Genomic DNA, 26,887 nt, shown 5'->3' with positions numbered 1-26,887 from the left:
ANATATACGTATAAGGATTGTTATATATATATATATATATATATATATATATATATAATAACTACTATATATAGCGTGCATGTGTATATAGATCATGTAGAGTCTATGATATAGATATATAGATGTCAGAGTGATGTGAGTTAACCACCTTTTAATGACTCAATTAGCCAATGGTTATCTTAACATCCCGCTATCCATGACTAAACAAGAACAAATGTTGATAAGAGAGATAAACAAGAATGTCAATGTGAAAATGTGTGTGTGTGTTTTCATTACAGTTTTCAATTTTTAAATGTTGACATTATCTTATTTTTGCTTAAAATTTTTCAGGTACTTACAGGAAAAATTTATTACTTATAAGTACAAGTACTGAAAAATGTACTTAAGTATAAGTATTTAAGTACAGGTTTCCATATGTACTTAAGTATAAGTATCTAAGTGCTACATTTGTACTTAAGTACGTACTTAAGTACAAATGTACTTAAGTACTCGTCATCACTGGATTAACCCTTGATCTAAAATTTGTATACGATATTTTTAAACATTTTTATTAATAAAAAAGTTAATTTTGTTTAAAAATTATTCATCATAAACTTCATATAAACCAGAATTGTGAACACCATAAAGAACTGAATGACTAGCAAGTGGATTACGCAAAATGACAATTCCATGTAAAAAGTAAAACAAGTATTAAAAAAACATTTAAGAATATTAACAGCTGATATAAAACAATTCAGTATATACATAACAATGGGCAAATATTTAATAATGAAAAATATATTGCTCTCAGCAAAAATTATATTAATTTACACTTAAACTTAGTTTAAAGTAGCCCAAACAGAAACATGATGCTTAAACTATATATATATATATATATATATACACATATATATATATATATATATATATATATATATATACAAACAATTATGACTTAAATGACGTAACTTATTGTTGCTGGAATTTCCCGTATAAAGAGAATATAGATACTCGATTATAAATAAAATACCCTTGAGATTATGGGTAAATATGAAAAAATTAAAAAATACAGTAAAATCGATAGACATTGAATACAAAATTAACAGAAAAAATAAACATGATACGAACCTAAACATGTAATAAAAAGATAAAAGTTGAATGAAAGAATTGAAATTTAATAATTCATTACAGAGTTAATAACTCATTACAGAGCATAAACAAATAAAGTGTTCCCACAATTAATTTGAAACTTGTGAAACGTCGTCAACGTTAACATTGGCATGATCGAAAGTTCGATGTTTGGATCTATCTAGTCTTTAATGAACTGTTTATTTTAATGTAATCAGCCATCAAGTTGGTAATCTCTTGAGCCTTTGGTATCAAAAACGTGGTTAAAATTTAAAAAAATCAATAACAAATTTTCTTGATTAAATAAACCTTGACACAAAAGAATGATGAAATAAATTGGAGAAACAAACTTGGCTTTTGCTGACGATGAAGGAATGGCGTTTGTAGGAAGATGAAGATGAGGTCACATGGAAGGACGAAGGTGATGACGATCGACTGATGATAACAAAGCAATTATCACAACTCCCGAATGTTTGGATGTTCGAATATTCCAATCTTAACAAAGGACTCTTAAAAAATATAATTACAAAAATTAAAATTGTCATTAAGCTAGAAGCATTCCAGTGATGAACGCACAAATATATAGCATAACTGACCAGCGTTTTGCAGTGTAGGACACAAACACCGTCACAATGAACGCCCAATATGACATCCTCAACACCACCTCCCTCACTTCTGATCGACTGAATTAGGGAAATAATAAACAGCAGCATGCTTACATTTAATAAAAATTCACCAGATTCTTTAAAGTTTTTATTTTTTTTCTTATTTTTAGCTTAAATTCACTTTTAAAATACCAAAAAAATCTACAATTTGCATAAAAATAATTTTTTAGAATGAAGAATATGCTATTGTAAGAAAAATCGTCATCCGAATACAACAAAGACGAACTTTAACATGCATCATGGCAGCCCCAGTGAACTCCCACCTCCTAAGCACCGTCAGATAAACGCGCACGCAATCACTCGATGCCTTACCTCGCAATTTGAACCAACTGTCGACAAGCCTCGATTCCATTGAGCTGAAATGAAAAAATTCAATTTAAGAAGTTTGCTGCAGCTTAAATTGCACAGAAATAGAAAATATGACCTAATTAAATTTTACTGATTCTTTATATATAAGTGAAATTTCAGATTAAATAAAAGAGAATAATGAAATAAGACAGAGACAAAAGAAGAAGTAAAAGCGAAAATTCAACTATTCACATACTCTCTGTTCTTCTTGACATCAGCTGAATATTCAGATAGAAGATGTTGAGGAAAAAATCTCTCAATGACCTGCGCCAAGATGATGAGATGCGATGATGACGATGAAGAAGATGAAGTCGATGATGTTTTTGCTGGTTTAACGTCTGACGATATCTTTATATCACCAAATTCAATCTGGGAAAAATTAACAAGAAAAAAGGTAAAATTTTTTAAATTTTGGAGTGTCATTAGTTATAAACTTCGATGAACCATACATTTGTAGATAAATTACTGTCTATACTAGCATTTATACCAGAAATATTCACCGAGCAAGGAAAACACTACCAAATTATATCAACCGATCACATCATTCATCGCATCCATGTTGTCTTTCCACTCACTTGGGCCATCAACGCGGCCAGTTCGACGGCGAGGGACCAGCTGATAGGCATGAATGCACTGCAGATCTGCTCATTGAGTTGGTAACAGCACAACAACATCTCTTTCGATGTTTCGTGCTGTAGATTGTGCCTCATGTACAATCTGAAACAATCGTGTTCAGCTGTTAATATTTATTTATTTTTTAAAACAATAATCAAATATTCGTTAGTTTAATTGTGTAAACATTTTTTTCAGAAAAACATTAAAAATCATATTTTCATTATGAAACATAATGTAACGTAAGGCAACCTATTTTTATAAATGAGTTTCACAGGATTCCTATCGTGCTTGCTCTTGCTGTTCATATTGAATTTAGCTTCCAGAAATGACAAGACATCGCATATCTGCCCAGATGTTAAGAGAGAGTAAGAATTAGCAGCCAAATTTCAAATAAAAACATACAGTCTACATACGAAATAACCGAAATAACAGGTTGAGTGTCTTCATTTTTATTTGTACTTGAACTCGGTCATTAAACAGCTTTAGATATAAACAGCAAAGATGGGCCATTTATTATATAAGGCATTGATTGACTACAGTACAAAGTCGCCATCTGATGATAAGTTGCTATTTTATTTTTAAATATTTGGTCAGTAAGCAAAAGCAAGGAAAAAATGAATGTCAGATTTAAATAATTGAGAAGAAGTGATGTGAAGAAGTTAGTAGTAATTAGTAATTTCACCTTTGTCTTGTAATCGTGGCAGCATATAAGTTGTTCTTGAGCATTAGAGTTACAGGCAAACAGTGCATAGCCTGACTGTGTGTGTGACCTCATATTCAGCTGCTCATTTAATGTCTTCAACAGTTCCAGTATGGTAGTTGAACCATCGAAACTCACAACCTGTCATCGAAGAGAAAGGTTGGATTAAATTAAAAAACTAAAAATTAAATAAATTTTAAAAATGTTACAAGCAACTAAAAAACTTATAAGTATAACAAAATTTAACAACAACAAAACATTTTTATTGCTATTGAGAATACAACACAGAACAATAGGGACCTGGTAAGAATTGTTTGGAAGATGGATGGGAATGCTGATGGGTTGCGAGTGGTGGTAAGGGTTGTGAGACAAGACGGATATGACCTCCAAGTGGGATGGTGGGTGGCATCTGGGACCATTCTTCATCGTGCGTTCCACTGCCCTCTCACAAAATGAAGCAAATTTCCCTGACTCCGACCTACAGATGATCAAAGTTGGATGAGACCAGCAATAATCAAATTTAACAAATTTAATGAACTTTTAATAATTTCCAACAATCAAATTCGGTTAAATAGATAGATAATATAGTTGAAATATATAGATAATATATTTGTAATTTGAGGACTTGATAATATCATAAGGCCTTGCTTATTATTATCTATTGTAATAACATTGCAACAATTTTAATGTTAAAAAAAGTAGACTGTTTTTTTCCAAAAACTCAAAAGAAATACTGTAAGTTTTTACAAGTGGACAGTATTTGATTTATTCGAAACAGATGTCCTATATTGAAATGCATTGAAAATAAACTTCCACAGGAATCAATTGTTCATAGGTATAAATAAAAATAAAATAAAATTTCAAAAATGAAGCAAGCAACTGACAGCTGCAAACAAACGGGCAGACAAACAATTGAGTAAAAAAATTAAGTAAATAAAAAGAGCTGACTTGCTATCGGAGCTTCTTTGCAGATAGGTTCTCAGTAGCCATCTTATTGAACACCTCGCCGGCAAAAATAACGGGATAGCCATGGCCAATAACTGCCAAGCTTGAATGGAAGATTCTGATTGGCTGTTTGGAGAGGTTAACTTGAGGTCAGATGATTCTATGGTGGAGTTGAGAGGTGATGTTGGAGATGAATCGCACAAGAACCAATGATGACCACCACAAAGTAACGTCTGATAATGAGGTTTACAAACAAACACTTTAAACATGTAATGATATAAGAGCAGTGTTGATTAAAACAATTCTAACTTTAACCGAAAAACCTTAACAACTGGCAAACAACAACGACTGAACTACAAATGATTAAACACGATGTATTTTAATTATAACTATCAATCAATCTTCGTTTTGCATCCAGAGACCCGGTTTCCCGAGGTAGGACGTTAATTATAATTAATTTAATTATAGCTATAGCTAGTTAATAGTTAGTTAATTTAATTTTAACTATAGCTAGTAAAAAAAATATTCAAATAATAAGTCCATTCAATTAACTAGATAAAATAGTTTGTGTGAGTATTGCTATTATCATAATTTTAGCACTGTCTTTTCAAATCACAGCACAAATAAACATAGAAACCAACCCCCAAAGTTTTGTGATGCTGTTGTTGAGATTGTATGTGGCTGACCACGTGAGCGGTTTGTTTGATGAGCTGGCAGTAGAGCTCATCCTTCAGACATTGATGATTACGAATGCAGAGTTCGAAGATCGACTGAACCAGACCAACCTTCTTATCCATATCAATGGAGTCCAACGGTAGGAGCATAAATTTCAATATAGTCTGAAATTAAACATCAATCATAATTTTATTTTGTTGAAATGGTTTTCCATCTTATCATATTTTACCTCAACAAATAATATTATCATTTCATTATTTATTCGTAAAAAGAATAAAAAGAAAAAAATCTAACATCAAAAATGTCCCTGGCAACTTTTTCTAACTCTGGATTGTGCATGGTGAGAATGGAGTGAGTGAGAGGTTGTTTGGATGGAAGGAGCAGAGGATCTTTCCAGAGTGCATGCGCGGTGGTGGTCGTCGTGGAACGTGTGGTTGTGGCAGGTGACGATGATGAAGCCGATGTTGAAGCTGCTGATGCGAAGGATGACAGATGCCCATCTAGTGAAAAAATCATTGTGCATTATCAATTATTTTTCGCTTAGTAATACCGTTAACTAATGAAACCAAAAAAATCATTAAAAAAGTTAGAGAAACAAAAATCGTCGTCATTTTATTATTAACAACAAAATAAAATGAACGACATATTTTCATTATCAGTTATTAAAAAACATATATTCATGAAATTATAGCACATTTTATAATAAAAAATAAAATAAATAACAACCAGTTGATAGTAGCAAATTATGAACCAGTTTTTCAAAATCACTGTGCTGCCTGACTGATGTAGCGCTGAATTTCGAAGGTGTCAACTGAATGTTTGATACACTGCTGGTGATGTTGCTACTGCTGTTACGTCGCAGTGCTGCTGTTTTCAATAAACTGTGATACCACTGAACCTAATAAAACGTCACGTGCATGGTTTTATGGTTGGTCTTTAGAAATCAAAAAAGGAATGGCAGTGATCTCAGTGCTGTCGTTGTTTTACTTTACATTTTCCGGACAGAGACAATCATTCAAACAAACGAAGATACAAAATAAGATTGAAAAATATCGAGGTAGCTACCTGGATAAAAATATAATGCAGTCTGTCTGATACACATGACAGCAATATCATCCCAATCAAACCAATACCTATCATTTTAGGAAACGTTACTGTCATGTCATCACTCACAGATATAACATAAACTCCATAGTTGTTTTTTCAAAACGAAATTTTATCTTATCCTTATTTCTTGTTACGTGCTATAACATCCTCTCTCTCTCTCTCTCTCTCTCTCTCTCTCTCTCTCTCTCTTTCCCCTCTCTCTCTCTCCTCCTTTCCATTTATTTTTAAAATGTTTTATTAGCCAAATAGAAGAATCAGTATGAAACAAAATCAAAAACATTGTCTTCAATTTGATGTATTCGGCAGAAACTGTCGAACTAAACAAAAAAAACACGAACGAACGAACAAATAAACAAATGAAAAACGAATGAACGAACGATCAACCAACCAAACTAACAAACAAACAAACAAAAAAAGCATGTACACAAAAACAGATGAATATAAAATAAGCATAAAAGAAGCCAACTCACATCGTTAGATGATTTGTGGATATTTAAATATACAGGTGACAGTCCACTTGATGGTCTTTGCAAAGTTGATGCAGGCAAGGAAGGCCACAGAATGATCATTAAGCTATCATCATTATTATCACTCCCAACGTCACCATCTACATCATCGCCTGTCTTCCTACCGGATGAGAACTCATTAGATTTGCGATGGTGATGAAGAGGATGATGAGAATAAATGGCCATGCTGCTCTCTTCAACGTGATAATGGGACAATTGGATCTTGCCCAATGGTGCCTGAATTAATGAAAATGCATGGAATGAGCTGGTCGGCCGTCTATAACGGAGGCATCATTCATTTCAACGCACGAGGTATTGTGATGAATTACAATGGCCAAATACGATAACATAAAACGAAACGTATTTTATAAAATCGTTGAGACATAAATAAATAATAAACGTAATCAGTTGAAAAATTGTTCATTTATTTGAAACGAGGAATCTAAAACTTGTAAGAAAAGTATAAGGAAAACAACAATATAAACAAAAATAACTTCTGATAGAGGCTGTTCAAAGAGAACCATTGAATTGTCTTTCAACACAGACCAGCAGGTTGAGGTGCCATCTATCGTCGTCTTCATCATTTTAATATTTATTCATCATCCATTATTTAAATTATGTTGAAGTGATGAGTAATTATAAACAGGAATATGTTACATTAGGAACCATAAATGTTCACCAAACAACCAAACATAAAGTAAACTTGACTGAACTGAAATAATAAATGCGCCAGTGAATGTTAAGCGTTTAAGTAAAAAGTTGACTTAAACAACTATGACCCTTCAAAAAAATCTGTTTTGATGGATGAACAGAGTTTAACAGACAAAATGTGCACATCAGAAACTTCGTGTTTTACGTAAACGGTGGGAACTTTTAAGAAGGATTTTACAAGTAGGCGACACTTAAAATGGTAATCGTAAGCTTCATTGTACAGAAGCCACTCTTGCCTTACAGTGGACATGATTGGATGCAACCAGATGTGCACATATACACAAAACGTGCATGACACGTTCAGTTCAATCAATCTACAGTTCAAGAAATTATTTGTGGAAAAAGGAAATAAAATTAGGAATGGACGGATTAAGAAGAATTTGTTGAAATGGGTGGTTGCGAGTTTGAAAAAAGAATCAACAAACAACTCGACATGATAGAAAGAATTATTAACAATTAATAAATAATTAGAAAAATGCTCAATTTATTAGATGCCCAAGGATAATTGACCATACCAAGGTGACCCAGCTGGCAACTTGATCCAGATGTTTTTCCGTCAGTTCAAATTCACAACGCTTTTTGTTCAGTGCTAGAAAAAAGAATTTATTCGTTTATTTTATAACTGTTTTCCCCTTAAGACAGGCACGAAAACATTTTTTATTGAAAAATCAATTTTCCAAGTTAATATAATACTGAAAATTTATTTATGTTTCGCAAATATCATTAAGTGATCATTCATCAAAATGATTACGACCTGTGCAAAGCTTACTTCATGAATAAAATTTTAAAAATATTAATCTTCATTTTTTACAAAAAAATTATAAAAATCATCAATAATCATTCAAGCAAATCAAGCAGAAGAATGCATTGCAAATCTTTGCATTGAATACAAACAAATACAAAACAATACAGAAATACGATGCTGCCTACACTTCAAAATCAAAGTGATGACAACAAATTGAGCTGCTAGTCAGATGAAATAGCAATAAAGGATTGAATATTATTAAATAATGACGAAAAGGCTGCAACTAAATGTTGGTGAATCATTACTGAACAGAAGATAGTGTAAAAACGAGGCATGGAAGCTGTGCATGAAAGTAAATTAGTTACCTAAGCACCATTCCGTAGCAAGTTGATTGCTGGTACATGCCAACTTCAATATATGATGATCGCCAGTTGAAGGTTCATCCTGGTTGTTTCGTGCTAGACTGACCTGAAGGAAATAAATATCATAAAAATTGTAACGGCCCGTACACCGTTAAACAGACGCTTTTGCGAAATATTCTATTAATCCTGTAATCATCGGGGTAAAAATTGCTCAAATGTTTGCAAAATAATGATGAAAAAAATTAAAAATATAAACAACAAACGCTAACAATGACAACATTTTCTTCTCTGGTTACACAAAGACAGCTTCTCATGTTCACTCTCTTCAAGGGGGTTGCTGCATGCTATCAAAATTCACACAGTTCAACAATTCTTAAACAACATAACGAACGGTCTTTTGAGATGAGCGTCGAGTTGACATGAAATAAACAACAATAAAAAGTTAAACTGAAAGATGAGGAAATGCAAGCACGTTGCATAAACAAGAGACGATAACCTTCTTTATCAAGGCTTTTTATAAGAGAAAATTTGATGCCAGAAAAACAATAATGTAAAATGCGATATCTTTGTTATGCTAACTTAACGTTACGACATTTTTTTAGCATGCAGTTACAACATGTAACCAGATTTTTTAGCAAGTGAACAGCAATCAATATAAGATAGGCGTATCCAATATGAAGTATTCAAAATCACGTTACATAAATAAATCAACTATAAAAGGCAAACCTTAGATTTAAAAATATAAAAGAAAGAAGCGACATCATCATCGTTATTAGCTGCAGCAAAAGTAGAAGCAGCAGCATCAGCAGCCACCTGTTGAACACCACCACAAACACACCAGCATCTTCTCCATAGAATTCTGCTAACTTCATCATTACCATCATTGCCGTCATTATTATTATTATTATCAGTGGTGGGATAATGTGACGCGATTAGGAACATGTATCCACATTTTGTCGGTTGCTGAGTAAAAAAGTATTTAAATAAACTTTCATGATCTATAACATGTATTTTTAATTTTCTTGTTCAAAAAATAAACTATAAAAACTTTACAAAACAGTTTTGAAGACCAATATATATAAACCAAAATTTTATTTGCAATATTAAACGATCATAAATAATTTGTATAAACATGCCACTAAGAACCAAAAAATTACACAAAAAATTGCAAAATACCCTAATTACATTACAACAACCAACGTTATGAGGACATATCTTTAAAGTCAACAAAAGTTTTACATCGGAATGTAAAATAAATGCTAACCAGACTAGAATCGTCGTCGTTATCATCACTATCGTAGTTGTTGTTATAAATGTCATCATTCTTATTATCACCATGATTGTTTCTCACAGAAAACTTTTTAGGTGATTCCATGTGACTATCCACGCCATCATCATAAGTGTTCATTTCCTTCTCCTCATCATCATTAACGTCATCATCATTATAACCAATACCCATTGAACCGCTGATGATTTTGTTGCAAGAAGATCTTTTACAGTTTCGCTTGCTTCCGTCTTTTCCACAACCACTACTACCATCTCTCATGCCAGTTTCGTCATCATTATCATCACGATTATGATAGTCACCAAGACCGTCAACACCATCAACAACATCATCATCATCATCTGGGGGCAAAGCATAATCACTGGATGTGTCCGATTGTGTGAGTTGGTTGCAGTATGTTGTGTTCGCTGACTCGTCATAATTCATTGAAGGTTGTAGCTGCTGCTGTTGTTGTTGCAGATAATGATCATGTAGTGCTAAGGAATTAGATGATTCCTGGCATACATCTGGCTGTTTGTCAGCTGCAGCAACAGCAGAGAGAGGACCGTCATTAACGTCGGCACTTTTATGTTCAGTATTAATGTAAGCACCATTACATTCCAATAAGCATCTCTTTTCTTTGTGGAATTTTTTATTTTTCTTCAGAAGTTTCTGTGGCGATCTTGACGTTGTTGGCCTGAATGGAGATGATGAGGACATAACGTAATGAGGCTGTTGTCGCTGATTTGACGCGAGATCCTCATCACACATTGATGCAGTCGAATGAGTGAGAGGGACACACTGCTGATGCTGATGATGATGCTGATGACGAGGTTGATGATGATAATGACGTTGTTGTTGTTGTTGTTGTTGTTGTTTATGCATGAAATTCTTCGAACTGAGTGTACCAATGGTGGTTGGCTCCTTGCAAAAATGTTGAATGACATCAAGATGCACAGTTGTACGTGAGTCATCATTCATTTCTGACGGATGACTTGCGGAGGACGACTTGAATTGAGCATTGGACAGTTTCACCAGCAACTGCAGATAGAAATTGCCACCGATATAATTGCTTAACACAATTAGACGCATTCAAATTCATTAGATTTTTTTATTATTTCAAAAATAAAAAATAACCAGTACCCCACTGTGAAGAGCATATAGAGCCATTTCTTCTTCCACACAACTTGCTCTTTTGAAATATGCTGCAAATTTTAAAATGTAAAAATAAAACGACATTTTCAAGCAATAATATGATGTGAAAAATGTTTGAGGTGCAGAAATATAGCTGCAAAAAGACGGAAGAGGATGTAATTTTCAAGATGAAAGAAAAAATAAGCAAGATAAATATGTAGTGTGAAACTTCCACGAAAGAAATTTTAGGTCTTTTGTTTTTCAATAGAAACATTCCATACTGAATTATAACAAATGAACGCATACTTCCTTTCATTCATCTACGTGAACCCGAAACATTAGCATGAGATATAGTAGCAGGAAATTTGACGCCGACATAATTTTTAAACTAATTCAATAGTCAGTCAAATAAATGTATCTTATTTTCATAGCTACTAGCTAACTAAATACATCTGCAAAACACATATATCTGTGTGAATATCTGCAAAAAAATCATTCTTCTGAAGCACATCTCAAAATTTTTATTTGACGTGGCAGTAATTATTCAGTCTATTTTTAAAATCCAAACAAATTGATGACCGACGCACTGTAACATATCTCGACATTAGAACGTACAAATGTGTGTCTATTTATAAGCAACGTCTTGAAGTCAGTAAATGAAATGGGAAACATTTCGTGCAACATTTAAAATAAAAATCTATTCAACTGAAGAAATAAAGACTAAGAAACATTCACTAATAACATTTCAAAAGAGGTCTAAAATAAAAAAAAAAGAATAGTTTAGAAAAACCAAGTCTACATTTTAAAATAATGACAACCAATATTTTTAAAAGCTTCTAGCAAAGATCATGTGAAAGATTAAAATGCCAGCAATGTTTCTATACCTTAAACAAATTTTTGTTCATCTACTTATTATCCATCAATCCATCTATCCATTCATTCATTCATTAAACAATCTATCTATTCACTACCCATTCGTTAATTCATCTACCTACCTACCTACCTACCTACCTGCCTGCCTACCTACCTACCTACCTACCTACCTACCTACCTACCTAATGCAGCTCTGTCAAACGCAAAGCTTCTTACATGCTACAGTTGACAAGTGACAATGATTTGGTTAAAAAAAACTACCATCAGTTAATAAAGTGATTAATTGATTAATTAACCATTAAAATTAATGATATTAATAGCATTCTTAATTTGTATTTAATCAAACTATACATAGTTTTTTTACTCTACCGTGATTTGAAAAAAAAAATTCCTCACACTCACAAGCCTAATGTTTTAGAGAAAAAGTATTTTGTAGAAATGACAACAACAACAATAATGAATTAACGAACGAATGAATGAATGAATGAATTGGTGAACAATTGATTGATTGAATAAATGAATAAATAAACGAATGAATAAACGAATGAATAAACGAATAAATAAATATATCGATAAAAAAAAACAGGATATTTGCAATTTAAAGATATATTACAAAACTCGGATAAAACAGGGTAGTTATATAATTACTATCAAAGCAACAAATGTTGAGAGCAAGGAAGGAAGATAGGTGTACAGGTAGGTAGAGTCTGAAGATTTATTTGACATGAAGGAGACGTTGTACCTCAATACTTCATCAATCAGAGATGAGAGTTAGTATCAATATATATTGTCAGTAAATATTGAAACGATAAATATTCCGATATAGTTTAAAATTTATAATTTAAAAAATGTTACAATGATCTAATTTGAAAAAGAACAAGCAACGAGCGACTAAAACATGAAGGAGTCAACAACATTTGTATATTCAACAAAATACTCAACTTCAACATAACCTACAATCATGCAGCAAAATTTTTTTGATCCTTTTCATATTTTTAAAATCTACATTTAAAATGACATGCATGTACTGGACAGCAGCCTTGATAGATTGTTTCATACAGATAGTTATATTTATACTTATTGACAATTTGACATGAGAGCCAACCAATGCAGAGATAAACAACAACCAAAAAAGAAATTTGTTATAAAATGGATGGCCAATTGATCAATTGATGTTTGGCATGGAGACAGTAATATTAAAACGGTGAAGCAATAAACAAGCATAATTTATGGTACCACAATAATAACATTTTCATCATAATCATCATCATTTGCCTCCTCCTTCTCATCATCATCATCATCATCATTCTCATCATCACAGCCGTTATCATCCAATCCACAACCTACTCACTATATCACTTACATTTGCCACATCCTCAAGACATCATCAACAGCCTTAATACCACCACCAAACCATTAAACGTAAGCATTTCACTCATCATTCCGAACCATCACCTTCAACAAACAATCCACATAATATTCCCATCATCATCATCACCTTCATCACAACAACTCATCATACAGAGGAGAAAGAACACTTACAGAAAACTCGAGCAGAATGTCCACACGTATGATGAGAGGCTGATGAAGACGACGACGACGACGAACTGCATGATGGCATCTTCTGAAAGGCATCCACTGCAGCTTCGCGTATTCGACTCTCCTAAATTTTACGATCATAATTAGAAACTGCATAGAGAAAAAGAAAATAACAAAAACTTCATGAAAATAGAATGAATAAAAAAATAGAAGAAAATAAGTAAAACGATATAGGACTGATGATGATACGGGAAGCATGCAATTGATGAATAAATGATGACCTCAACACATGGCATGCAAGCATAATGGATACAATTTCTATAGAATTTTAAAGAACTGCAGTGTTTGTATTTATTGAGAAGCAAGTAACATGAGAATATAAGGATGCACTGCATGGAGTAGGCAATAAATTGGGATTCATAATTCATTATAATTCATCATATTAATTTCGGGATTTCATTTATTCTCTGTTTATCACTTAAAAATAAAATGCATCCATTCATAAAAATAATAAGAAGAATTTATTATGACTGAATTGGTTAATCAAGTTTTACTGTTAAAAATATAAATAAATAAATATAAATTTTCTAAAATACATTAAATAGAATAAATAAAACCCTAATGTAGGCAGTGCATAGTTAGTACATAGAATTCTGCATGCACGAAAATGCATTACAAAAAAAAAATAAAAGGTAATGCATTATGCCTGAAACCATCAGTCTTTCTAACGATAACATTTAATGGCCCAATATAACTAGAGATACGCTATTAAATAACACAAGTATATTCAGCTATTAACAGGAACTATTGTATAAGGTCAGAATTTTCATTACCTCTTCAGTTTCTTTAAATGTGTTTATCTAGGACTAACTCTAAACTCAGTTTTCTTAATTCTATTCTATATATCCCTCTCACCAATTAATCTATGAGTTACTCTTCAATGATAACTTTTTTACTATTAAGAAATAATCAAACTCCGAAAATGTCTGATTTGATACACAAGCAAAATATATAATAAACAGAAGAAAAAAATAAACAGAAGAAAAAAATACAATTCTAATTAAGGTGGTTTAATGTAATGCAAATACAAATTTAAAAAGTTCAAAAATGATAATTATTTGAGAAAGCGTAGCGACACTGTAACTGACCCATGATGGCATTCTTCTGAGTGGCGGAGTAGGCGGTTTGCTGTTGTTACCGTTGCCGTTGAAACTGGATGTACCAGCTTTCGTTGAATTGTTGAATGATTTTTTGTTGGCGTATGAAGATGGTTTGAAATTTTTATCAATGGTGGATGGTTTGCCTGTCTTCAGAGCTGATGCCGTGTTGTTATTTGTTTTATTCAGCGTCAAGGAGCTTGGATTATTATTATGACAGGAATTAATTGCACTTGATTTAACTTTAGCTGAACTGCTTATGTTAACGTTTCTCTTGTTACAACTATCATGGCATACGAAATTCTGAAAGTTTTTACGCTTCTTGTTTGACGCCTGAGAGTTACAACTGTCAGATATCTAAAAATAAAATAAAGCAAAGGATAGTAATAAAAAACGTTTTGAAACGTGCTTTATGGGAATTCAGTCCTATCACCTGATACATGACTCTATACACACGTCATAAATATAAATAGAATAAATTGTCGAAGCAAAATATAGGATAAAATATATTGAAAAATTGAAATTAAAAAAATTGTTATATTTGTTATGAATTACGCAAGAAGAATAAGAATCAAATAAATGGTGCCCGGATGACCAAAACTGATACGATATTCATATTAATGACTGCATGTCAAAACAAAATCAACTTAAAATCATTCAATCCACATTACAGATCCACAAACTGTATGCCATGCTGAAGATGATGCAATACATTGTGATATCAATATTCATATAGCCATATGATATATATTATAAATAGGGCATGCATAATAAATTTTGAAACCAAGGTCAAAATTCGTTCATCCCAATAATCTAATGGCAGATGATACATTCGATGAAATCAAATCGTCAATTAAGGATCTTGCTGATCCAATAACCAGAGAAACAAGATACTACGTCTAAAAAATTATGACCACCAGAGAAACAATATGGTGGTAGGACAAAAATGTGTGCTTTTGTTTTTCCAAATGAACGTTCATAAAATCAAAGCAGTCAGTCAATATGTGCATAAGATTTGAGACTGAATCTAGAAAATGTTACAGCTAAACTCAGCCGGTTTAACAACACGCATGCGCAAATTCACCACTTCCAGTTATTAGTTTGAGAAAAATTACTCAATCCCAAAAAATTAATATCTCTACTAATACCTACAACAAACAAAAACCTAGCAACAACAAAACAACGATAATATAACATAATTTAATGTAAGAGTAACCTGCTTAGAACTGTTGACATAATCTTTTAGAGTCTGTTGACTGTTGCCAATGTTTTCATTCATTAAACCATCATTTCCATCACCAGCGCCAACATCTTCATCATCGTGATTGACGGACTGAACTAAACTATCGTTTAAAAGTCTGTCATCATCACACGAACTGACAAACGAAAGCGAGAGATCGGTGGGGAAAACCTTCCGTTCTATTTTTACCGGAGGCATGGGGGGCATTTTATTGGTGGGCAACAAGGGGGCTGGTGCAAACGCGGTGGATGATGACGATGATGAGTTCATCATATCATGACCGGACATCATGATGGGCAGTGATGATGAAGATAGAACTGTTGGAAAATCTTTCTGGTTATCATCATTGATGTATTGTAGTTGTGGAGATTCAAATAGATTATTCTTATTATCATTTGAATAGTTGTTACTATCATTGTAATTCTTATCACCGACATCATCATCGTTATCATCATCCTGGTTGTCGTCATCATTACCGTCATCGGTATCGGGTGACTTGTTATGGAAAAAATTGGAAGAAAGAAAATGAAGTTGATCTTTGTTACTGTGGCTGGGCGCCGTACGAGGTGGCGTCGATTGAGCTTGCTGAAAATTTGCGCTCGCCTGCTTAGGAGGTCTCTTTTGAAGAATCAAAAATAGATAAAATCGTTGACATTTTTAAAATTTCACGAGTTCAAAAGAGGAGCATCAATTTTAAAAATCTACATAATAAGACAGAGAATATATAACGATGATGAATTTGAAATAATTAAACTAAGATAAATCTATACCAAGCTAGATTAAAGTGAAAAAATAGCTGAATGCATTAAAACTATTTACTAACTTTGGCTAACATAGAATCTTCCTCATATGATAAAATTTCTCGAAACAATTTTAACACACAATAACATAAGCAACGAATAGCTAGTTACTAAAAACATGAAAAATTAAACAAAAGGAAAAAAAACAACAACCAAAAATTCTGGTTTTATTAAACATACCCAATCAAGACCCAGTGATTTAAATACAATTATGCTAGCGCTATGATTACAAAATTTAGTATATATTAAATTGAAGTGCAGGTTAATGATATGACTAAGAACACTTTTCATGTCTAGGTTTGATAAGTGCCGACCTGAAAACAGTGTAGAGAATGTGTGAATGAGAATAAGCTGATTGATTATATTTTGCAATTTTTTCATTCAAAAATGAAATTTTTTTAGAAATTTAAGACTTTCGATGGGTTAGTTTAGTTTTTTTTCTATTATAATGTATTACATTATATTATTTAAAAACTCTATGGAGGCATTAACATAACATGACAAAGATTGTAGTGGTTTAGTAGATTTCTCTGTGTGAGAACCACCGAGAACCATTATTATGAATTGAAACAATACATCAAGATAAACATTAAGTTAACATTTTATGTTTATATATGAAGTCGGATGCACACACAGTCAATTTGTTGTAGGCAGCTTCCTATCACACATGCAACCACACAGTAACGTGAGATTCAACATTTAACATTGCTTGCATTCACAAGAGCGTTTTTTATGGTTTCTTTTCTTTCCCCATAACATTTTATCATTGGGCTTCCGGTTTCTTTTGTTGCATTTTGTATTTTTCTGAATATTCATATCTTCATCGTTTTTGTTATGGTTAGCAACATGAATAGAAAAATCTAGTTAACACTAAATGAATATGTATCTATATACGTATACATACATCCATATTTATTGTTAGCAATTTAATTATTTACATAAAGTTATTTAATGATACGAACATGGCAATAATTTTAAAATATCAACAGCAATTGATTGGAACATTGGAACATCATTGCCTTCCTGTCTGTTGATGCATAGTCAGGCTTAAGTTTCAGTTCATCTTATATGACTGAATGTCCATCTTTTAGTTCATATCCATCTTTTTTTATTATTTTATTATATACATTATTTATATTTATATGTATAATTGTTATTTTTTATATGTTCTTATATGTATTTTTATGATTTAATATTCACACGGGTCATGATGTCATTCAAAATTTATATAAATTTTTAAAGTTTTTTCAATACCATCCAGTAGGAAAAAAGGCATTTGTATAAAAGATTTTTATTCATTTTAATGTTTTCTATGAGTAGCTGGCTGGAAGTTGAAGCCATATAATTTTAAGTTTTTATACATTCATCAGGCTTCAAATTTCTACATTCTTTAGTTTAGTAGCAGTGAAAAGCTGACAGTTTTTATGATGTTGCACAAAAATCTACATGCTTTCACACTTCATAGTCATCGTGAAAAGATCATAAAATTATCATTCTGCAGAAAATGTCTCATAAACATGAAGTTGAAACTTTTCAATTTGTTTTTCATACTTGCCACACGAAACATCAGCATACGATTTAAAAAATTTATTTATAGTAGAATTTAGTTTGATAAGATGATTATATGCATACTATAACAGAGTTATTTCAATTAAAACGTGTTACTACTGCAGTATTTCAAAGTCATATTTCGCATTTCTTCAACTTATTCAGAGACATTAATTTTGATTTTACATTCTACTGACTAACATTGGACAGTTGCTACGATAAGTAAAGAATTACGCAAATGTTGAACAAAATTCAAATAAAAAATGAAAAAAACTGAAAAATCTATTTTTTCATTTTATTTTCATACAAAAATACAAAATTAAAAAAATGATAGAAAAGATCACAGGTAACTGCAAAAATATAAATGAATGAACATGTACAAAAAGAGTGTACAGATGGGATGAAGAAGAATAAAGGAAAGATGAGAATGTAAAAACTATTTAAAATTAAGAAAAATATTAGCACACCTCAACTTTCTTCATTTTTTCTTTCAGCAAATTCAGTTCTTTTTCCAACAGAAGTTTTTCTTCTTCCAATTGTGAATTTTTGAGTTCCAACTATTAAAATGAGTCAGAAATGAAAAAAAAAATAAAAAAAGCACAGATGACCAAATTTTTAAAAAATTGCTCAAAAAAAGCTGCGTGAGGAACAGTTTGATCAAGATAAACTGTGTTTCAAATTTGTTTCTTTTTTGCAACACAATTTTTTGTGTCATATTTTTAAACAACAATAACAATTGCAACAACAATAAAGACAATATTAATAATAATAATAATTAAAAAAATAGCGAGAAAAAACTCAAAATTTCTTAATCTGTTTCACTGTCATCATTTAAAGCCAATTACAAACGAACACAGAAGATCTTAGATAACATTTAATGAGGAAAATTACAACGAATGAAAGGCAGCGAGCAAGTTGAAATCCTTCAATTATACTGAATGATGAAACAAACCTTTCCTCACATTCCTTGTCAATCAGCAAAGAATGCAGAAACACTTGGTTCAAAATATTGTATACAAAATGCATTCATCAGCTCCAAACACTGATGAATCATGAAATTCTCATTACAACATCACCATCTTTAACTTCATCATCTCATCACCAAATCGTCAACAGCAACAGTTTTTCGTAAACAAAAGAGATTAATATTGGTAAACAAGAGCATTAAATGGAAAACAGCTTATCTACGGAATGTTAATGCAAACAAGTACGTGCACAACGTGATTGATCATGAATCATTCACACATTGTCTAGGTTCAAAACCACTTGAGCCAAACATTCAAACGCCAGCGCTTAACTCTGCAAAAATAATGTATCTGTTCAAATTTACACATAAAGGAATGAAATAAAATAGATGAAATTATATGTTTTTGTACATCTATTTCATATATTTTATTACTAGAGTCCTAAGAAAAACATCATATATGATGTTTTTCTTATGATATGATATAGGATGAATTAAGTAATTTGATAAGAATAACAATTAAACCTCATCTAAAAATAATAAAAAAGCTTAGATTAGAAGAATAATAATTAACAGTAGTATCGTTGCTAATAAGCAGTTGTAATAAACACATTCAATGCAAAACATAAAACAGACTTGTTGAAACTTCATTGCCACCCAGTTCCTTATCTTCTTTGAGTTGCTTTCCACTCTTTCAATGTCTTTTTTTCTTTGATTTTTCTGAAAAAGATGCAAAATTTTTTAAAATACATATTTTTTGCAATTATTCATACAAGTATATACTTTCACATATAATGGCAATTGTTTAATTAATAAAAAATTAAATTGTATGTAAAATGTAACTGCACCGATCCATACAACCAATAAATTGTATACATTAAAACTGAAATTAATCAGATATGTTTCTCGTCAAGGTAATGACATAATAATAAGTTACAATGGGGAAGCAACAGCAGAGTGGGATCAAACAAATATAATTACTCATCATAATTATTCAATAATAATAAACTACTATAGCACAGAGAAGAATTATGAAAAATAAAACAATATAGGCGTAATAAGTAACACAGACGCACAAAAAAATATGAAAATGAAATAATAAAAAGCTGTGTAACATGAAATTATAAACTCAGAGTATCGTGTAAAAAAATAAAAGTTTTAGTGATATTATAAGGCCTCCTCCATTCAGTGTGCTTTATCAGATGTAGATTTCAATGCTGGAGGAATACAATAGTGCATGCATATTATCCCGACCTGGTTTATAGCAAGTGTTTATTGTTCATGGTGATCTAAATGCTAGGATGGGAAACAGTCCTACATGCTTATATTACAATCAAAGTGTCATGTTACAACTGTATGCTAGACTGGAAGTTATAATAGCAACACAGTATGCAGGCAGTAATTATCAATACGTAGTTGTAAGGAGTAGTAATTTTTCTACTGCAATAGTAAGTAACAGCAGTAATAGTAAAATCAGCAATGGCCACAAAATAGATATTATTAGTTAATTAATTATTAGTAGTGTACGTGAAGTTCACATAGTTGATTTTTTTTTCATAATAGCAGTAAAAACGAAAGCGGTAAAAGTAAAATAAGTATATAACGTTTATAGTGTTAGTGTAGTTGGTGACATGAGAAACTAAAGTTGCAGTACCCAAAGTAGCAGTAACACTACCTGAAATAGTATTTCAACCAAATTAAACGCTGTTGTTTTTATTAATGCATTGCATGTAATTAATGAAAAAAGTTATCCACTGAAATGACGTAACATGCTCCGGTATGTTCTGGAAAAACAACTTGGTGCTGAACATTGAGCAATAAATAATTTCTACTCTATTGGATTTCAATGATGGCTCCAATATTATAAATAGCAATGTATAAAAATAAATACATATAAACATATATAAACAGAGAGAGAGAGAGAGAGAGAGAGAGAGAGAGAGAGAGAGAGAGAGAGAGAGAGAGAGAGAGAGAGAAGCACAAAGTAGGAAAAACAAAAATACGAAAATACAAAATAATTAAAAACACAAAGTTTTGTAAATTGTAATAAATCCAAATAAACCTATCATTCAAGTTGCACTACAAATATATGTTGGTAGGTAGGTACTAACCTAGTACTATACTAACTAATAGTACTAACTATACACAATATAACATTATGCAAGCGAATAAAATAAGCATGTGATCAATAAATTTTAAAGTAGAATGTAACAAAATTATGATATTGTTAAGCATAATACATCGTAGGATGAGCACGAAATTGCATGAAAATAATGCTACAACTAATGAAGCGCGACAACATTTTATAAGATGAATGATCATCATTATGTTAACCCAATTAAATGGCATCATATACAATGAGCTCGGCTAGGCAGCATAGCAAATTTTCACATGAAAACATTGGATAAATTATGATGGCCACACATGCATTATTCTGAACATGAAATAATTTTATATGAAATATTATACTGTATTCATTATGATCTATAAGTATATATAAAATATTATACTGTATTCATTATGATCTATAAGTATATCCTATATATATCTATATCTATATCTATATATATATATATATATATATATATGTGTGTGTGTGTGTGTGTGTGTGTTGGTAATAGACCATAATTTTTACAATATTCTATAAATTCTACCGAATGTTTGGCGTTAATATGTTTGTAGTTCGTTTTTTCGATTTTTCTCACTAAAGTTTTTTGGTGAACGTTTAGTTTATTAAAATTCAAAATAAACTTATTTTTCGAATTCATGCTGCAAATAAGGCCATATTTCGATTCCGAATGAATCATCATCAGTGCTCCTTGCTGTATATATAGGGAAATATTGACAATATTTTAAATAAGGCGCGTACTATTTTAAATGATTTTTTTCATAAACTAAACCAACATTATTGTAGTTTTAAAAGCGATAAGATATGAGCTGCTTTAAAAAAATTAATGGAAAATAATGGAAACCAGATAAGAGATTAATTAATGCCAAATAAATAACCCAGCAATCAAACCATCAGCGCATTTAAAAAAGGTTTGCAATGGAAAGTTGTTCCTACCACTATTGTACAAACGCTCAAACATGTACAAAACATAGATGAGGCATACATTATGGTTTCAAAAGGTTTTGTTCCTAAAAAAAAAAGTGAAAATATTTTGAAGACTATAAGGCGCAAATTAACTTTTAAACATCAATAAAACCGACATCAATTGAATAAAAAAAAATAACTAGATAAGAAAGACTATGTATAAGCAAGAAAATAGCAAAGATATAGATGAAGCAGAAAAATAATCATGAAATAAAACACATAAGGCCATAAATATAAAGAGCTGTGTTAAAATCATCAGTGCAACAACATGCCAAGTAGATTAATTTAATCTAATTATAAGCATGCCAAGCCCATGTACGTCAAGATAAAAGCTTCGAGAATATTTTTAACTTAGAGACGAGGTGTGTGTGGTAGTAGTTCATTTTTTAAACATTTAATTAATTTCAAACCAATTTAAAAGTATAACAAAATAATATATGCCAGGTAAGAATAAGCATATTTCAAAAAATCTTTCAACATTTAAAATATAATCTGGTGTTACATTAAATTACAAAAAACGGGTACTAACATAAGCTTGAATTTGAAGTTTGAGATTGTTGATGATGGCAATTTTTTCTTGGATGTTGTTGTTATCACAATCATCAGTGATATCATCTCCGTTATAGTCTTTTCCATAATCACCATCTCTGCTACAATCTTTCCCACGTGCAGGCTTCAGATCATTAACATCTGATTCTTCAGTATTTTCTACACGCTCAGCAGCGCACTCCTTGCTAACTCTACTCAACTGTAAAAAATATTGTCAATGCAGTAATTAGACTAAAATAAATTACAAATATTAAATAAGCGATGTTAAATAAAGACACAATGAAGCATGTATAACATGGCCACAGTAAACCCAAAAACTACCTCAGGCATTTTACAACATGATGCCATTGATAGAGCCTGTCAAACAAACTTTAAATAACACTGCCACTTAATATTGAGAAAGATTTCATAACAGCCAATTGTTTTATAAGATTGAGGTAAAAATTAATAAAAATGGTTTGATATAACTTAACAAAAGAAAGAAAATTGAAATTTGCTGAGAGTTTAAACAATAATTTTTTTTATAAATTGTTATGAGTACAGTTTCTTCCTGCTAATGAAAAAAGATTCGTATAAAAAAAATCAATGTAAACAAGCAAGCAAGCAGATGTATGAAGGATGCTTACAAGTCCATAACCATTGTCCATTATTGAAAAAGTTTAGCCCATATCCAACATGAAAAATCAAAGACAGGATAAACACATGACCGTAAATATCAGTGTTTACACACCACACACATCCACAACACACACACAAACTCACACTCACAACTCACGCACGCACGAACCACACACACAGACAAACAAACAAACACGAACTTAATATGAGTGTTTGCATACACGCACATACAACAATATGAACATCAATGCAACCTATCAAATCAATAGCTTCCTACAGTAAGTTTTTAATGCATCCATAACAGTACATATATGTTATTTATATATATAATTTTTTCATTTGTTTATTTATCAGTTTACAGTTATATATATATAAATATATCCTCTCTCTTTATATATATATATATATATATATATATATATATATATATATATATGATAGATATGATTTTTACCAATCCTGAAAATTGGCCTATCGGCGTGGAAATTCACCCCTGGTTGTTTCATGCTCGACCACAGCATTTGATAAAACCCATTACAACTTCACTACCAAATCATTATCCTGTCGACCTACCAAATGTTAATACACCATCGCTGGTCAACTCACATCAGCATGTAGAAAACACAGTTGAGGTAGCTTCCATTTTAACTTCTTCGGAAGAATCCACTCAGCCAGTCGAGCCAGTCACGATGGGCCCTTCTCAGCTGGTCGAACCACATAAACAACAACAAGCCTCATCGATGATGAGTCCTCCCTCCGATGTCAATTCTGCGACATCAATAAATCACGACAATGGCTGTTAACAATACTTATTCCATCCAACCCAATTCTATCCAACAACATCCTCAACCATCAAACAACGACGAAGATGATCAACACTTTAACGCATACAACACCCACATCGACCCCACAAAGAACCTCCTAGATTCATTCACCAGATTCATACACCACAAGAGATCTACTCAACATTCTAGAAGCCAAGTACATCAACAATCATGATCACCCTCTACCTCTACTTCACATAAACAGCAGAAGTCTTTTAAATAAAATTTCTGACATTTTAATTTTAAATAAATTTTTATCTTATTTTTTTCCCATTATTATTATTTCAGAGACATGGCTGAATGACGAAACCGCTAAACTAGTTCGTATGAATGATTACAATTTTGTTTTTAAAAATAGGTCTGACAGAATAGGTGGTGGAGTCGGAATCTTCATCAGATCAGGCATTGAATTTTCTATGATAAACAATTTGCTTCTGAACGACACCGTTATTGACCTTCTTGGTGTCAATTTAAAATTAAACAACACACATGTAAATATTTTAGCAGTATATAGACCCCCCAACACTGACCCTAATATCTTAATCCAAAAGCTCGAACTTATTTTACCCACATTCAAGCCACACATAAAGAGCTATTTAATTGGCGACTTTAACCTTGACCTCAATAAACTCAACAGTGACAACGTCGTTGCTGACTTCTCTAACCTACTATCATCATACAACTTCTTACCTCTTATAACCTCCTCTACTCGCATCTCAACTTCTTCTTGCTCACTCATCGACAATATCTTTACTAACAATCTAACTTCTCACTTATCTGGAATAATTCTGTCTGACATATCTGACCATTTCCCTATATTCGCCATCGCTTCCAAATCAGAAATCTCAAACCATGCCCCTATAAAGCACTTCAGAAATCTAACTGAAGAATCTATAAACAACATCAACAATTTCTTATCGAACTACAACTGGAATTCTTTGACTTCTCTAAAAAATGTCAACGACTGCTGCTCTGTTTTGAATACTATCTTAACTCACTCTCTAGACACTTTTGCCCCCCTCCGTCCTGTCAAAAACAAAAAGAAAAAATGCTGGATCAATGATAACATTCTAAGTCTTGCAAAAAAGAAAAACAAACTATACATCATAAGCCTTAAATATCCAACCACCCGCAACATTGCCACCTACAAAAGCTTCAGAAGCATGTTCATATCTATCAAACGAAAAACTGAACGAGACTACTTCTCTAACAAACTTGAAGACGCACATAACAATGTTGGACAAAAATGGAACACTATCAAAGAAATTCTAAACAAGCAACCTCCTAACTCATCAATCACCAAACTAACTATCAACAACCAAGCAATTAAAAATAAACAAGAAATATGTGACCTTCTCAACACCCACTTTGCAAACATCGCTAGTCAACTACTCTCAAACCAACCTCCCTGCTATGGTAATCCTACAGATTTTATGAGCCCATCCACACCCCATTCCATTTGTCTATATCCTGTTACTGAACAAGAAATATTAACTACTGTTAATATCTTGAAAAACAAAAAGAGGTATGCAGACGATGGACTCAACATGTTCCTTATCAAAAGCATAATTTCCTCTATCATATCACCACTTAATCATATCTTCAACTTATCACTAAGCACTGGAATCTTTCCTGACTCATTTAAAATAGCCAAAATCATACCAGTATTCAAGAAAGGAAACAAAGATGACATTAACAACTACAGACCCATCTCCATTCTTTCCCCGCTGTCAAAAATTCTTGAAAAACTTTTCTTTAAAAGACTCTCTAATTTCTTCTGCTCCAACAATACTATCTGCAATAACCAATACGGATTCATACCCAACCACTCAACTGAGCTTGCTATTCTTGACTTCACTCAGCACATACTAAATGAAATGAATAACAAAAATCTTTCTATTGGCATTTTCCTGGACTTATCCAAAGCCTTCGATGTCATCGATCACAAAATACTCCTATCCAAACTACATCATTACGGAGTAAGAGGCACAGCTCACAACTGGATGAGAAGCTGTCTTTCATCACGGACACAATATGTTTCCATGGACAACATCAATTCAAAGCACGCTCTTATTCATCACGGGGTGCCACAAGGATCCATACTAGGACCCCTTCTATTTTCTATCTACATAAATGACCTCTGCAATGTTTCGCCCTCAACCAAATGCGTACTGTTCGCAGACGACACCAACCTTCTTTTTACTTCCAACAACCTACCAGATTGCTCTGAACATATCAATCTTGAACTCCAAAAATACTCTAACTGGTTATCCAATAACAAACTAATCATAAATTATTCGAAATGTGCATACATTATTTTTGGCCCAAAAATACTCACCAACCAAGCTCCTAACCTAAACTTATTAGTTAATGGTGTTCCTATAAGCCGCACCCTGTCTACCAAATTTCTTGGAATCACCATCACAGAAAATCTTTCATGGAATTCTCACCTACAAACTACCTCAGACAAAATCAACAAACTCACAGGCATCTTCTACAAAATCAAATATAAACTCTCTCTTTCTGCTCTTCGCACGCTTTATTACACATTCATCTACCCTTATCTAACCTACTGCATCACACTATGGGGAAATAGTCCAAAAAGCCACCTGAACAACCTAACACTTTCCCAAAAAAGATCAATACGTTTAATTTTTAACCTCAAACCCGATTCTCATACTAAACCCTTCTTCCTAGCAAAAAAAATTTTACCAGTTAACTTCATCTGTCTTTACTACTCTGCTTTATTCGTTTTTAAATTAATCAGCAATCTTCTCCCACCTCACTTTATCAACTT

The 26,887-nt window shown here is 32.0% G+C and overlaps 4 protein-coding genes across 4 annotated transcripts; 1 reads left to right on the top strand and 3 right to left on the bottom strand.

Moving 5' to 3' along the window:
* Window positions 1-1,321: 1,321 nt before the first annotated feature.
* On the bottom strand, window positions 1,322-6,854 carry HELRODRAFT_159320 (hypothetical protein; the record flags this gene model as incomplete). Its single annotated transcript, XM_009011209.1, has 14 exons — window positions 1,322-1,350; window positions 1,458-1,542; window positions 1,704-1,790; window positions 1,999-2,128; window positions 2,317-2,489; window positions 2,696-2,856; window positions 2,965-3,079; window positions 3,418-3,576; window positions 3,736-3,913; window positions 4,384-4,613; window positions 5,022-5,219; window positions 5,350-5,555; window positions 5,782-5,953; window positions 6,633-6,854. The coding sequence occupies 14 exons, from the start codon at window positions 6,852-6,854 to the stop codon at window positions 1,322-1,324; spliced, it is 2,145 nt and encodes a 714-aa protein (XP_009009457.1).
* On the bottom strand, window positions 6,789-11,262 carry HELRODRAFT_187964 (hypothetical protein; the record flags this gene model as incomplete). Its single annotated transcript, XM_009011208.1, has 9 exons — window positions 6,789-6,905; window positions 7,163-7,243; window positions 7,895-7,972; window positions 8,494-8,592; window positions 8,756-8,830; window positions 9,213-9,449; window positions 9,751-10,447; window positions 10,888-10,955; window positions 11,209-11,262. Coding segments are annotated over 9 exons (1,506 nt in total), but the record flags the coding sequence as incomplete, so codon positions are not given.
* A 1,219-nt stretch (window positions 11,263-12,481) lies between these two features.
* On the top strand, window positions 12,482-13,443 carry HELRODRAFT_159318 (hypothetical protein; the record flags this gene model as incomplete). The annotated part of the gene is made up of 3 exons (XM_009011207.1): window positions 12,482-12,527; window positions 13,079-13,179; window positions 13,282-13,443. 3 exons carry the CDS (start codon window positions 12,482-12,484, stop codon window positions 13,441-13,443), a joined length of 309 nt encoding a protein of 102 aa, XP_009009455.1.
* Window positions 13,444-13,934: 491 nt separating this feature from the next.
* HELRODRAFT_159317 (hypothetical protein) lies at window positions 13,935-17,048 on the bottom strand (the record flags this gene model as incomplete). Its single annotated transcript, XM_009011206.1, has 5 exons — window positions 13,935-13,949; window positions 14,445-14,810; window positions 15,670-16,311; window positions 16,674-16,807; window positions 16,991-17,048. The coding sequence occupies 5 exons, from the start codon at window positions 17,046-17,048 to the stop codon at window positions 13,935-13,937; spliced, it is 1,215 nt and encodes a 404-aa protein (XP_009009454.1).
* Between the last annotated feature and the right edge of the window lie 9,839 nt (window positions 17,049-26,887).

Source organism: Helobdella robusta, assembly GCF_000326865.2.
Source record: "Helobdella robusta unplaced genomic scaffold HELROscaffold_1, whole genome shotgun sequence".
NCBI classification, from domain to species: domain Eukaryota; kingdom Metazoa; phylum Annelida; class Clitellata; order Rhynchobdellida; family Glossiphoniidae; genus Helobdella; species Helobdella robusta.
The sequence above is the reverse complement of the archived record's forward strand: the minus strand, read 5'-3'. Positions and strand labels throughout refer to the sequence as shown.